The sequence below is a fragment of the Kogia breviceps genome, chromosome 2 (genome assembly GCF_026419965.1).
Source record: "Kogia breviceps isolate mKogBre1 chromosome 2, mKogBre1 haplotype 1, whole genome shotgun sequence".
Classification (NCBI taxonomy): Eukaryota; Metazoa; Chordata; class Mammalia; order Artiodactyla; family Physeteridae; genus Kogia; species Kogia breviceps.
The window spans coordinates 28532507-28547379 of NC_081311.1; the positions used below are offsets into that span (position 1 = coordinate 28532507).

General features: G+C 39.9%; 1 protein-coding gene across 4 annotated transcripts in view; it reads left to right on the forward strand.

The window, feature by feature from the left end:
- The first annotated feature begins 2266 nt into the window (after positions 1–2266).
- Positions 2267–14873, forward strand: part of CHUK (component of inhibitor of nuclear factor kappa B kinase complex) — a 33736-nt gene continuing 21129 nt past the window's right edge. The window contains exons 1-9 of one of the 4 annotated variants that reach the window (XM_059054700.2): positions 2267–2475; positions 6760–6854; positions 8996–9110; positions 9768–9837; positions 10690–10778; positions 11978–12067; positions 12207–12331; positions 12519–12626; positions 13238–13373. In XM_059054700.2, the coding sequence (XP_058910683.1) occupies positions 2371–2475; positions 6760–6854; positions 8996–9110; positions 9768–9837; positions 10690–10778; positions 11978–12067; positions 12207–12331; positions 12519–12626; positions 13238–13373 (933 nt within the window). In that variant the 5' untranslated portion in view covers positions 2267–2370. Of the gene's footprint in view, positions 2504–6759; positions 6855–8995; positions 9111–9767; positions 9838–10689; positions 10779–11977; positions 12068–12206; positions 12332–12518; positions 12627–13237; positions 13374–14873 lie in introns of all 4 variants that reach the window. The other 3 variants (XR_010838850.1, XM_059054701.2, XM_067024870.1) reach the window with 3 other exon arrangements.

The following is a 14873-nucleotide window of genomic DNA, read 5'->3' on the forward strand; positions in this document are numbered from 1 at the left end:
GGGCAGATTTTTAAAAGGAAGACGAGTTCTCCTTTAGATACTGAGCTTTAGTTGCTGTTTGATAGTTACAGATTCTTGGAGATCTGGATTGGTGATAGGGTTTGGGGGCTCATCAGGGTATAGGCCATAGGTGGAATGATGAGCATGGATGGAAATAGGGTGAATACAGTCCTAAGCTGAAGATGACTGCCTGAGAAATATCAGTGTTTAAGGAGTGCTCGGAAATAGAGTGATCCAATAAGTACATGGAGAAAGAGCAGAGAGAGAGAGAGAGAGTGATCGCGGGAGAGTGCCAGATCTTGGAAGCCAAAAGAAAAATAATTGCTCCTATATACTGGGCATTTATGGCCCAGACACTGTTTTACTTAATCCTCACAAAATACCTATGAGGTAGGTATTATTACCTCCATTTTTTACATGAAGAAAACAAACTGGCAAACTTGAAGATTATGGAGCCTGAAGTTAACCAGCCAGGATTTTTTTTTTTTATTTCAGAAAAACCTCAAAAAGTGAACTATGGAAAACAACCCAGTTCCTGCGAAGATGGCTGCTTCAGGGTCTTCAGGTCCTTAGCATCCCTTCGCAGCTCTTCCAAGTGAGAATTATGGGATTTTGACCGCACCTGTGGAAATCAGATACACTCCAGAGCTAGATGCTGTACACCTAGCAAGTGAGGGCTTCATACTGTTAGAACAAGCTGCCACAATCATCTGTGCAGGGCTTCCCTGGTGGCGCAGTGGTTGAGAGTCCGCCTGCCAATGCAGGGGACGCGGGTTTGTGCCCCAGTCCGGGAAGATCCCACATGCCGCCGAGTGGCTGGGCCCGTGAGCCGTGGCCGCTGAGCCTGCGCGTCTGCAGCCTGTGCTCTGCAACGGGAGATGCCACAACAGTGAGAGGCCCGCGTACCACACACACACACAAAAAATCATCTGTGCAGTCTGCCCAGCTCTAAGGGACATGTTTTTGGAGGTACCATTTGCCACCTCCAAGTCTGATGCTCCAGCTCCATGGCTAGCAAGCACATATGGGAAACCAGAATCTCTGATACCACACACAGGTTACTGATGAACAACTACAACACGACTCGTTGTGTATCATACAGTGTTCAACATTCTCGTTGCAATATTCAGGGATTCTGGTGACAGACATTTTCTCTGCCAAAGCCCATTCAATGCTTTCAAAGCAGCCAGTAAGCACTGCTGTGGTGCACATGCTGTATCCACCTTGGGAAGTCTCAACATTCTACATCTGTTGTGGCACAGTCATGTGTCACAAAGTGTTAGCTGGAATTCTATGTAGCTCATAGGCCAGGCTGCACAAATGATGGTTCAAGTGCAGATAATCTCAAACGAGGTTCAAATGACCACACTTAACACAGCTGACACATTTCTTTAGAGAATTTAATTCCATGCTGATGTTATACCTTGGAGTGATTGATGAGATCCCCAAATTCCGTGAAGCATACAACCAACTCCAAGTGAAAACGGGGAGCTGGTTCCCCTATTCTAAGGCAATCTGCCACTCAGAAGCACTTCTTGTTGCACCAATAGCATTCGGAAGCTTGCCCCTGCAGCCCTGCATTACTCATGGGAAACAATCCCCACAATGAGGAACTACAGAGCTGGCAAACCCACAACTGGGGGTATGCCTGACAGCAAGCTCAGTGAGGGCGTTTAGGGAAAAGCTCCCGAAGTCAGGAGGAGCATTCTTTACTCCGGAACAGCGTCACATCCTTGAGTTGTTTGGGGTTATAGGGGAGATCCTGGAACAGGTGTATAGGAGGTCAAGCAAAAGAAGAGCTGACCTGTCAATGGAAGATGATTAATCATTTAAAAGAAGAAAAAAAACTGAAGCCTAATGCATCAGTGGGCCTGTTAGTGCAGAATTCTTTCTAGTTCTACGGATTTCGCAATATTCAAATCCTTGGTGGCCTTTGCCAGTGCCAGCTCAGCGGGTGGAGAAGCTGGAGGATAGATGGCAGAGGTCTGAAGAAAGGTGAAGTGTAGACGGGTGGAGACGACGTGACGTTTAGAAAAGACGAATACGGGAAAGACTGGTTTGGAAACTGATTTAATGGGAATGAAGGGTTTGGAGGGATCTTATATTTTTGAAGACTGGAAAAACATGGATTCTCTCAGCCACGAAAATTCCCAGGGCACTTAGAATGGATTGAAAATGCTCTCCTCCTCTGCCCACCATTTCCCCGGCTGGGCTCCTGCGGCCCCCAGGAGAAGTTGGGGCGGGGTTTTTCCTGCTGCAGTTACCGGAAGTGACGCATCCTCTCGCGAGAAGAGAGAACCGCGAGCCTCGGCAGCCCGGAACCGGCCTCGGAACAGTGGCGGAATCTGAGGCCGCTAGCCCTCCCGCCCCATGGAGCGGCCCCCGGGGCTGCGGCCGGGCGCGGGCGGGCCCTGGGAGATGCGGGAGCGGCTGGGCACCGGTGGCTTCGGGAATGTTTGCCTGTACCAACATCGGGTGAGGCGAGGCTCGCGAGGGAGCGGCGGTGGGTGTTTGTCAGGGCGCCTGTGGAACACAGTGACTGTCAGTATGTGAGAGATTGGTGGTGAGACCTTGGGCAGTATTGTGGGCCAGTGAGCGTGTGTGTGAGAGAGAGAGAGAGAGAGAGAGCGCACAAGTTGTGTTTGTGAGCCTGGTGTCTGAGTCCGAGGTTGTACCTGAGGTCCTGGTCAGTGTGTGTGAGGTAGAGCTATTATGGGGAACTTTTGTTATGACTGTCAAGATGTGACCAAGTGTTTACTGAGCATGACGGTTCGTATGTGTCCCTCTGAATGTAGAGTCAGGGTGTGTAAGGCAGACGCACATCAGAGTGTGTTATGAGCATAAGTGGGGGAGAAAATGGGCCTGCCTGTTGGAATGTGTGTTCATGTGTGTGCTTGGAGGCCATGTGATGTCTGTAGTGCCTAGAGTAGGTAAGGACGGTGTCATGGTGTGTCCACAGTTAAGCTTTTGGACGCATTGGGTAGGCTTCGGAATTGGGGACGCGTTCTAGGTAAGGAACAATATGAGGATCAGCTGGTGAAAATGATCATGGCTTCACAAGGGAAGGAGATAGATTAAGGGTGAGGTGCTCTAGCAGGTGGAAGACAGCCAACATCAGACTTGGGAATTGTGCTTTGATTTAACTGAAAATGTTTAACCATTGTAGCAGCAGCTAACAATCATGTTTGAGCCAATCTTTTGATACACCAATAAAAGTTATGAACCCTTTCCCAAGACAAATGCACAGATGCACACTCACACAACTTTATGCATTGCCGTTTGAGGGGGTCCATGCTCTTTTGAAGGACATTCACAGACCTGTTAGGTTTATAGACGCTGGAATAATAATCCCTGCAGTATAGCTTTTGTCATGTATGAAATGTTTATAATAATGTATATACATCATGGGTCTGTTTGAGAGTGAAATAAGGTAATGATGTGTCTAAAGCTAAATAGACTACCTGGCCCATGGTAAGCCCTCAGATGTTAGGTCTTGCTGCTGCTGTGTTGTTGCTATTGTCATCCTCCTCCTCATCATTAATTGACATTTAAAAAGGAAATGTCAGGATAAAAGTGGTGTTCTCAAAGATTTTTTGTAAAAGGTAAATCTGTGTGGAAAAACAGATGGGACAAGATGAACAGTTAAGGTATTACTAAAATGCTTGCATGGGCCTATGAATTAAGAAGTGGGTTGAAGAGGAGAATGCATGATTTGCTGTCCTAAGAAATATGGGTGTGAGTAGAGAGCCCACCATATAGGGTGGGAGGTAGGGTAGATGGGAATCTACCTGGGAGGAATAGGCTTGTTTGTGTGGCGGTTGCAATGACAAATGTCACTGATATAACTGAGGACATTTTGTGAAGCAGGTTTCTAGATAGAGCATAGGAGGGAATCTCAGAGACAGGGAGAAAGGAAGGTGAAGGACTAAGTACTTTGACAGCCAGACAAGTAGTAAATTTAATAATTTTCACCATCAGACATAAGGCACTCAAAGAGTAAAGAGAAGGAGCCAAATACTTCCAGCAGAATATTGACTGTGGTCTTGTTATCTAAACCTGCCCCTCTGTCTGGTCATAAGAAAAAGAAGTATGCATGCTAGCATGCTTATGTGACTGCTTTGCTTGGTTCCTGGCTGGGGATGGATGAATACATCATTTTTTTAAAAAATTGTGGTAAAGTATATATAACAAAATTTACCATTTTAACCATTTTTAAGTGTACAGTTCCATAGCATTGTACATAGTTTACATTGTTGTGCAACAGTCATCACGGTCCATTTCCAGAACTTTTTCATCTTCCTAAATTGAAACTTTGTACCCTTTAAACAATAATAACACTCCCCCTCCACCCCCATTTCCTCCTCCCCCCAATCTCTGGCAACCACCATTCTACTTTCTGTGTCTATGGAATTCATCACTTTTTAAATGGAAGAGATTTGGGTTCCTCTAGAATCTTAGAAATCTCTCAGGAACTTTCCAGATGTCCACAGTGGCCCTTCCCCAGAACTGGGACGTTTGACAACTGATCCTGTAGTGAAAAGAAGAAATACTCTGTCATAAGACTTGGAAACAGCATCATTACTTTTTCACTTACAGCTTTGAGTTTACAGCTTTCAAGATCCTTGTGTATTGGTGGAAGCCACATCTCAATATTTCACCTATGCTTCTTAAATCATAACGAGAAAGGGAAAAGGATGTGAGATGGTTTATTTAGCTGATTACTGTGCTGGGTGCTGATGGTACCAGAATCAACAAAAACAGTATTTTCTGCCCTCAAGGAAATTTCAAGCCTAGTGGGAGAAGTAGACACTTTTAAGTACAATTTGGTACCCTATATAATGAAGGTATTTGTAAAGTGATGTGGAAGCATGGTAAAATAACCAAAGAACTCTTCCTAGGGAATAGGGTGGCACATCTCAAAACATGTTTGGAAAAACTAACCTTGTGAAATGCTTTGAAAAAAGTACATAGTGATCAATACATTGTATAAATGCTGCATATAATATTTCTTCATTTGGATAGTCATAACCCACATTAGCGTATTAAAAGCTCTGTGAAGTCTTAGAGTAAAGAAACTAACTTAGTATTTTCCAATTTTTTTTATTATGGTTAAATATACATAACATTTGCCATTTTAACCATTTTTAGGTGTACAGTTCTTTGGCATTAAGTACATTCACATTTTGTGCAGCCATCACCACCATCCATCTCCTGAATATTACCTTCTTTTTTTTTTTAACACAGAACTCTTTTTTTGTTTTGCTGGACATCCATAAACTTTCCACAGAACATTCTTTGTGAAAAGGTAGAGTGAAGAAGGCCTTCACAGAGTAGGTGAAATACAAACTGAGAAGTTGAAGGATCCTATAGGATGGGATCTTTTCGAAGTAGATAGCTTCCTGCCTTATTCATGTATGATAATTTAGGACTTAATGTTGTTCATGGTTAGATTGACTCCCTGGTAGTAAAAGCTTACATGGGACCTAGCAACAACCGGATACCTACGCAAAACAAAGGAAATGTTGGGGCTTCCCTGGTGGTGCAGTGGTTGCGAGTCCGCCTGCCGATGCAGGGGACACAGGTTTGTGCCCCGGTCTGGGAAGATCCCACATGCCGGGGAGCACCTAGGCCCGTGAGCCATGCAGGAGCCTGTGCTCCGCAATGGGAGAGGCCACAACAGTGAGAGGCCCGCGTACGGCAAAAAAAAAAAAAAAAAAAAAAGGTTGAAGGGAGGGCGGACAGTGGTTAGGTTGGATTGTAGTCTGTCCTAGTTCCTTACTCTATCTATATACATCAGCTGTCTTATCTCTAGCTATCCCCCATTTCAGACCATCCCATACAAGCTGTCTTGCTTCCTGTTCCTGGGCTGCATTATTACTGTTGTCAGAATGTGATGAGGTCGGGCTGCTTCCTGTAATGTGCATCAGGTTGGGTTTAATTTCGGTTAGAATTGGCTAAATTACGAGTCATAGAGGCAAGAGCTGTTAGGTTCATTTTATAGATATGGAAATATACAATCATTGTTAAGATTTTTTGTGTTTTTTTTTTTTTTGCGGTACGCGGGCCTCTCACTGTTGTGACCTCTTCCGTTGCAGAGCACAGGCTCTGGACGCGCAGGCTCAGCGGCCATGGCTCACTGGCCTAGCCGCTTCCCGGCATGTGGGATCTTCCCAGACCGGGGCACAAACCCGTGTCCCCTGCATCAGCAGGCAGACTCTCAACCACTGCACCACCAGGGAAGCCCCTCATTGTTAAGATTTTTTTAATGTCCTTTGAAATGCAAAGATTAGGAACTAATTTTGGAGGGTTTTTTTTATTAGGTTTGGTCATACTAAAACTATTTCTTGCTGTTGAGCCTGGGAGCCCTGAGTTATTCTCCTCATTCTAGTTATGCTGGAGCCTGGGGCCCTTGTTAGCTGTCTTGACTAAATTCAAAAAGGAGTTTACTGGGGAGACAAGGCCTCTGTATTATTCTAGCAGTATATATGGGACAGTGTTCTGAAGAGATCTGCTGTAGGATCAGCCTCAGTGACTTTTTGCTTGTGTGCTTTGGTGTGTTTGAAGGTCAGTTTTAAAGCATTAGTTTAATAGTCTCATGGTTTGCCTGGCAAAAGCATTAGCTCAAGAGGACTGTGGATAAATATGTTTAATTAGTAAAGCTAAAGAGTTTTGTTTCCCCAAGTTGGCATTTCTTTCCTAGCAAGTAAATCTGCACAAGAACCTAATTTATAATTTTCTGTTGATTTTCTATTTTGGCAGGAACTTGATCTCAAAATAGCAATTAAGTCTTGTCGTCTGGAGCTAAGCACCAAAAACAGAGAACGGTGGTGCCATGAAATCCAGATCATGAAAAAGTAAGTGTACTTGATGACTTAAGTTTCTCCAGTTTTGCAGCCCATCCAGATGTCATCATAGGGAAGGAGGCTAGGAATCCATTCTTCTTGGGCTCTTTTGGCAAACATATTTTTCTCTTTCTCATTTAATATATGTGTTCTATTTCATGTAATAACATCACATCATGCTTAAGTAGGTTTAGTTTAAAAAGTCAGCTAGGTATTATCAGACTCAGCTTTCTGAGAGCAAAATCTGTTTCTTCTAGATCTTGGGCAGTGCTGGTCAGTTACACTTTATAGTTAAATAACAATCACTACTCTCACTTCTTTACTCTCACCTACTTTGTTAAACAGTGTATCTATTGCTTTGTAAAAAATTATCTTCAAAGTTAGTGGCTTAAAACAACAAACTTGGTATCTCACAGTTTCTGTGGTTTAGGAATTTGGGAATGACTTAGGTGGGTGGTTTTGACTCAGGAGATCCCTTCTGAAACATCTCAAAATGTTGACTGGAGTTGCAGTTTTCCAGAGGCTTGAGTGGGGCTGGAGTATCCACTTCCAAGCTTATTTAGTGGCTGTTCGTTAGAGGCATCCGTTCCTCACCATATGGGCCTGTCCATAGGGAAGTTTGAATGTCTTCCTGACATGTCAGCTAGCTTTCCCCAAAGTCAGTGATCTGAGAGAGAGAGAGCAAGTTGAAAGCTGACATATCTTTATGACCTTTCCTCAGAAGTAACACTCCATCCTTTACAAATAATTTTTGTTTATAAATGTATTTATTTTATTTTATTATTTATTTTTGGCCACATTGGGTCTTTCTTGCTGTGCGTGGGCTCTCTCTAGTTGCGGCGAGCAGGGGCTACCCTTCGTTGCGGTGCACAGGTTTCTCATTGAAGTGGCTTCTCTTGCTGTGGAGCGTGGGCTCTAGGTGCACGGGCTTCAGTAGTTGTGGCACGTGGGCTCAGCAGTTGTGGCTCGCAGGCTCTAGAGTGGAGGCTCAGTAGTTGTGGCGCACAGGCTTAGTTGCTCTGCGGAATGTAGGATCTTCCAAGACCAGGGATCAAACCTGTGTCCCCTGCATTGGCAGGCGGATTCTTAACCACTGCACCACGAGGGAAGTCCTACAAATAATTTCTATTTGTTAGAAATTAGTCACTAAATACAGCCCCTATTCAAGGGAAAGAGAATTAAGCTTTTGAAGGGTGAAGTGGACATATTTTAAAACCTCCATGGGTAGTGTGCTAATATGTGCTTGCAAATAATTCTTCTAGTTGTCACAACAACCCTGAGTTTAGGCATTATCTCTATGTTATAAAGCAGAAAGTTGAAGCTTATAGAGTCATACAAGTGGTAGGTAATAAGAGTCTGGATTTGAAATAAGTACTTTCTGACTGAAGTGTTCCTGATGCACTATAATGGTTCTCAAACTTGGCTGTGTGGCAGAATCACTAGGAAAGCGTGTTAACAATATAAATCCTCAGGCCCTATACATAGAAATTCTGTTTCTTTAGGTCCCTAGGCCCTGGGAATCTATTCCAGTTTTGAGATCTACTGCATGATGATGATGATGATGATGATGGGATGATATATTGCTAAGTTTAAAAAAAATGTTAGGAAATAATATATAATGTGATTTGATATTTATTGAAAAAAATGTATTTGTGCACAAATTAAAAACTGGGAGGAAGTATGCCAAAATTTTAATAGTGATCACAGCTGGGTGACACTGTAAGTGATTATGGGAGAGGTAGTATGATACAGGCTTTGGAGCCAGACTGCCAGATTTGAATCCTTACTTGACCACTTACTCGCTGTGTGATCTTATGTTACTTAACCAGTTTGTGCTTCAGTTTTCTCCTGTGTGATGAAACTCTTAATAAATCTACCTATAGTAGGATTATTGTGATAAGTAAATGAGTTAATGTATGTAAAGTGCTTACAACTTGGCATATAAAAATGTAATAGTAGTAATTGTGATAGTATTTTTATCTAGATTTTCTTTTTAACAAGTATTAATTTTTAATTATACAAATGAGAGATTAGAATATTATAAATAATGTCAGCCTTTCTTCCCCTTACTGCCCCCCAATTAACTACCATTTCAAACTCAGTCCCTTTTCATTGGAAACAAATTTTTTATTATAATGTTTTCCCCTTGTTAGGTTGAACCACGCCAATGTTGTAAAGGCCTGTGATGTTCCTGAGGAATTGAATTTTTTGATTAATGATGTGCCTCTTCTAGCAATGGAATATTGTTCTGGAGGAGATCTCCGGAAGGTAGTGTGGATGTTTTGAGATGATGAGATAGTAAATCATGAACTTCAGCAATGTTCGAATCCCACTCAATGCAGTAGAGTAAGAGTCAGGAGTGTATGGCCTGTTATCTGCTTTTGTGGCTGCTTTCTTACTATAGCAGCAGAGTTGAGTAATTGTGACAGGTTATATGGCCTGCAAAGCCTAAAGTACTTACTTTCTGGCCCTTTGCAGGGAATGTTTGGTGACCCCTGATTTAGAACATGCATTTTTTGTTATTGGTGGTGGTGTTTTCAGGATGGGACTGTATTGATGGTTTTAGTCCACAGTATCATTGTTTAAAGTGTTTATTAATAAGTTGTCTTCTCTGTTGCAAATCTTTCTTTCCGATCTCATTTTAAACTTACCATATGGCTATCTTTACATATTTATCTGTGAGACTTCTCAACTTTTTCGATTTCAAAAACTTTCTCCCTTTATTTTTACTTGTATAAACCTTGTCATGAAATTTACATGTCCTCAGTATGGATGTGGTAATTTTCCTCCTTATATTTTCTTAATCATGACTTATTTTCTTATTTGAGTATTCTCTCAGAATATAGTGATTAATGATTAATGTATCGGTTTTACTGCCCAGCAATATTGACAATATACATTTTTAGACTTTTTTTTTTTCTTTAGCTACTCAACAAACCAGAAAATTGCTGTGGACTTAAAGAAAGTCAGATACTTTCTTTACTGAGTGATATAGGTATGTAATCAATATGAAAATGCCATCATAATTTAATGCCCCTTTGGTCTGTAAAAGATTCTGTATACTACTTGGGAATTAGGAGAATTGTTGATGTACTGTACAAAGCATAGGTTTTTAACTATAAGAAACTTTATCTAAAGAAACTTTTTATCTGTAAGAAATTATTAGAAAAATTTAACTATTACCGTTGATGCTAAGTTAAAATTAGGATAATTTGTTTTTTATTTTTTGTGTTTGGCTAGGTGTCCATTTGACTAATAGGTGTTCCAATTGCCAGAAAAAAAAATGGTGTGAAATGACCTTATTGAGTTGTACTCCTGCTCCCTCCCTGACTAACATAGTAACTTTATTTACCAGTGGCATTGCATCTCATGGGCCCAGGTTCTTTTAGGGTGAAGTCTCTTTTTAATCATAATTACTCCTGCAAAATTCCTAAAATGACCAGGATGTAGGCCCTTGGAGGAAGTTCAAAAGCCCAGATTATGTTTCTCCGTATATTTTGATTTTGCTTCTTTTCTTAGGTCATGGAGGCAAAAGTCTAGTTGAAGAGGGTGATCTAGGTCAGAAGGAAAGGCTCCAATGATAAATACAGGGATTTTCTCAATTGCTTGTTCCATTTCTTTTTAATATTAATTTTCATAAGTTAAATGAGTACATCTTATAATTCTGCAGTATTTGTTACTGGATTTTCTGTGGAGAAAATCTGAGCTTCTATTAAATCATTAGTCATGTAGTTATGATGGTCCATATAAATTTGAGCATCAGAGCAGATGTGTACAAAATGTGAGATGAATTTTTTTTAATTCAGTGTTGTTTATTACCTCAAAATACATTTTAAACTTTATTTAGGATCTGGGATACGATATTTGCATGAAAACAAAATTATACATCGTGATCTAAAACCTGAAAACATAGTTCTTCAGGATGTTGGTGGAAAGGTAGGTAAAACCTGCAGAAATGTTCATGCCAGTCGAATAGAGTCTCCATAATGTAGTTTAGTCTTTGAGGTTTGGTGCCCTCCATAGCATTCTATACTTCGTCCCAGCCCTCACTACACTGAAGTGTGGTTTTGTGTTTAGTTGTTTGTCTCCTCTGCTAATACAGTTAGCTCCATTAGAGAAGGAACTACACCTGTCTTGTTCATTTCTTTTTTCCAGCACAGTATCTAGCAGAGGTAGTAGGCAGTGAGTAAGTAATATGTTAATCCTTACAAAGCACATCCAAAAAACACACACATCCTCGGTCTGCTTTAAGAAAAAAATATGTTTAAGGTATGTTTCTTATTTAAGAAAAACAAAACAAAACAAAACTCTTTCTCCTCCCCAAAAGTCCTAAGTTCTATATTTAATTAAAATTCAAAACCTTGATTTCTCAGATTCTTAAAAGAGTCATCTTGAGAAGAACCAGAAATTGTGAATTGATTCCTGGAATGTATATTTTTATCAAATTAATTTGAGCAGTTTTCTTGCTTCTGGTGCCCCAATTCCATTCCAATAAAGACATAAAGCCAAGAATCTAAACCTTGAATTGGATTGTGTGGCCTTAGGTAGTGAAGATAATGATCAGTTGGAGGTGATAATGATCAGTTGGAGGTGATGAAACCTTGATGATGCATCTTCTCTTAGAAGCCCTTTGTGTATGCTTTGCACCAACTGTTTGGGGTTTTTTTGTATCCTGAGACTTCAGGATATTCTTGAAGTCAGATAGGTGTTTACTCACATTGATCCACTCTAAAATGGTATGATGCTTCTTACAAGTTTGGAAGTTGCCTTTGCCTTCCAGTTTTAATGGATCAAGCTTATTCTGAATATACCAAAATAAAAATTAATAGCCAGTCTATATTTAGTTTTTACCATATGTCAGACACTGTTAAATTATTTTCACTATTTCATTGAATCCTAATAGCAATTCTGTGAAGTAGGGATTGTTAGTAATACCATTACATAGGAAACTGAGAGAAGTTAAGTAACTTGATCAAGATCACATGGCTATTTAAGTGATGGAGCTCAGGCCTGAAACATGTTTGTGTTATTTCAGAGCCCATGCTCTTCACCACCACCCTCTCCAGAGTCTTATAAGGACATCATTGCCTTTCCTTTTCAAATTTCTCAACCATTTAATACCTACTATTTTGCAGATTATGCATAAAATAATTGATTTAGGATATGCCAAAGATGTCGATCAAGGAAGTCTGTGTACATCTTTTGTGGGAACATTGCAGTATCTGGTAAGACATGTATTGTTTCTTTGAATTTAAGTGTACAGGATTCTCATTCTTATTTCTGAAGGTTGTGAATATAATAGTTCAAAACTCATTTAGCTTTTCTCTTACAGTGTTGATGTTTAAAGCATTTTTTCTTTTTAAGGCCCCAGAGCTCTTTGAGAATAAGCCTTACACAGCCACTGTTGATTATTGGAGCTTTGGGACCATGGTGTTTGAATGTATTGCTGGGTATAGGCCTTTTTTGCATCATCTGCAGCCATTTACCTGGTAAGAAATGGAAGAGAACTTGGTATGATTAATGGGAATGGAAATTTTCAGCTGCCCGCTTCCCCCCCAACCTTTCTTTAAATGGTATAATTGCTTTTTAACACACAATTGAATAAACTTAAAAGGCAAAAATTCTTAGTGTTTGTGAGAATCAGGTTGTCAACTGAGGTAGCTTTTGTTTTTATAGGCATGAGAAGATTAAGAAGAAGGATCCAAAGTGTATATTTGCATGCGAAGAGATGACCGGAGAAGTTCGGTTTAGTAGCCATTTACCTCAACCAAATAGCCTTTGTAGGTATGTATATTTTAGTTGAGGAAGTTTGCCTCAGTTTCTTCAGGGTTTTAAAAGAACAGTTGTAGAGTTGTTGTCTGTTTCAAGCAGCATTATCCAGTGGAACTTTCTGTGATGATGGAAATGTTTTATATCTGTGATGGCCACATGAGTATCTGAATACTTGAAAGGTGGGTGGTATGACTGAAGAACTGAATTTGAAATTTATTTAATTTTAATTAATTTAAGTGCAAGTGCAAATAGCCACTTGTGACTAGTGGCAACCATATGAACAGCACAGGTCTAGTGGAAACAAGAACTGCCATTCAACTGATTGGCTTAGGTGCTAAGAACACTCTTGGGATACTATGGTGAATGGGTTCCTTAGGGAATGGAACTGGATTCACCTGTTGGAGTTGCCCGTAACTTGCATATGTGGGTTTGGGGTTATTTTTTATGGAAAAAAGGCTTGTCATGTGTCATTTCATGAATTATTTGAAAGTAAGATATAAAATGATACAAATAATGACAAAGGAAACGGACAACCTGTAAAACTACCTTTACTTTTTTTTTTTACAAAACTAAAGGAAAATTGGAACGTAATGAGTTTTATCCTGTTTTTGTATGTTTTCCAGTTTAATAGTAGAACCCATGGAAAACTGGCTACAGTTGATGCTGAACTGGGATCCTCAGCAGAGAGGAGGACCTATTGATCTTACTTTGAAGCAGCCAAGATGTTTTGTATTAATGGATCACATTCTGAATTTGAAGGTTAGTTTGAATGGGGTCTACTTCATAAGACTTGCATTGAAGTTAACAAACTTATTTGGAAAATGGGCATAAGTATATTTTAATAATCTTTTCCTGATGCTTACATGAAAAAGATGATATTCTTAGAGTGGATGCATTTTTATTTCTTTAGTAAGCGTTCTCAATTTTACTTCGAAAAAAAAAAAAAAAAAAAAAAAAATTTTACTTCGAAATGGTCTTGTTGATTATTCCTTTGTAGCATCTTTTGGATTTTCCCCTTTCTCATATTGGTACCATTTCACCTTATTCATTTAGGTCTAATCATACTAGATTTGGTTTGGTGAGGAAGGTTCCTACCTGGCTTTCATGCCTCTATATTTCCTTTCCATCCTACAGTCCATGTAACATGAACTGCCTGTCTCATCTTCTGAAAATGCTTTTTTATTCTCCTGTCTAAGAAACTTAGCAGTTCTTTCTTGCCTACCAAATCAAGTCTAAACTGATCTGCTGGGGCTTTCTTAGTTCAGGTCCACCCCATCCAAGTGCTTGTTTCGTTTCTCTTACCCTTTACATCACTTAGGACCAGCTTGTCACTGCTCCTTATGCCATCAAGTCCCTTATGCATTTTTGTGCTTTGACAGATGCTTCTGCCCAGACTGATATCTATCTCTGTGTATCTCCTCACCTACACTGACACGTATTCAACTTTCCTTTTCTCTGAATGGTCTCTACTTCACAGTTTGTCATTTAATCATTTTTACTATTATATATTCTCTAATTGTTTCTCATCTTCCACTCATGCCTCTCTATACAGATTGTCTTTTCAATGCTGGGATTGTTTTTACTACTTTTATTAACAGTTGTCTACCCTACCACCACACCGTCCCTATGCCAGCATTGTGTACAAAGAAGGGCATGTACCAGGTTCTCAGTAAATATCCAGTGATATGAATGAGAGGTTCTATTATGCTATATACCCCGAAACAACTCTCATCTATGGTCTTTTCATATTTGTTGATTGCTTGTAGCAGGTAGCATTTCTAAAATTGAAATGAGAAAGAAGTAGTCATATAACATTTTACTCTCATGTTGATATACTTTTTAAAATAGGAACTTCAGGCCATGTTGGTGTCATTCTTGGCTAACATTGAAAAGATATCTTGTGTCATCTACTGTGCCAAGGAGTAAATCATCCCCTAATGTGTTAGACAAGCAGGACTTGGTGACACTCTTTCGTTCTTTGTTGCCTTCAAAAAATTTCAGTTTTCATCTCAGATTTTTTTTAGCCTTGTCATGGTAATCATAACGTCACTTTTACTTGGAAGGGGTCTGTGAGCATGTGCTTGTCGTAGAGCATGGGAAAAGAGTCCTCCTTATGTGTTTTGTGGTCTATAGACTTTAGTTCAGTTTTGCAACACCACAGTTTGCATATCTGTGAATCCGGGAAAATATATATATATATATATATATATATATATATATATATATATATATATATATAAATATATATATATATATACA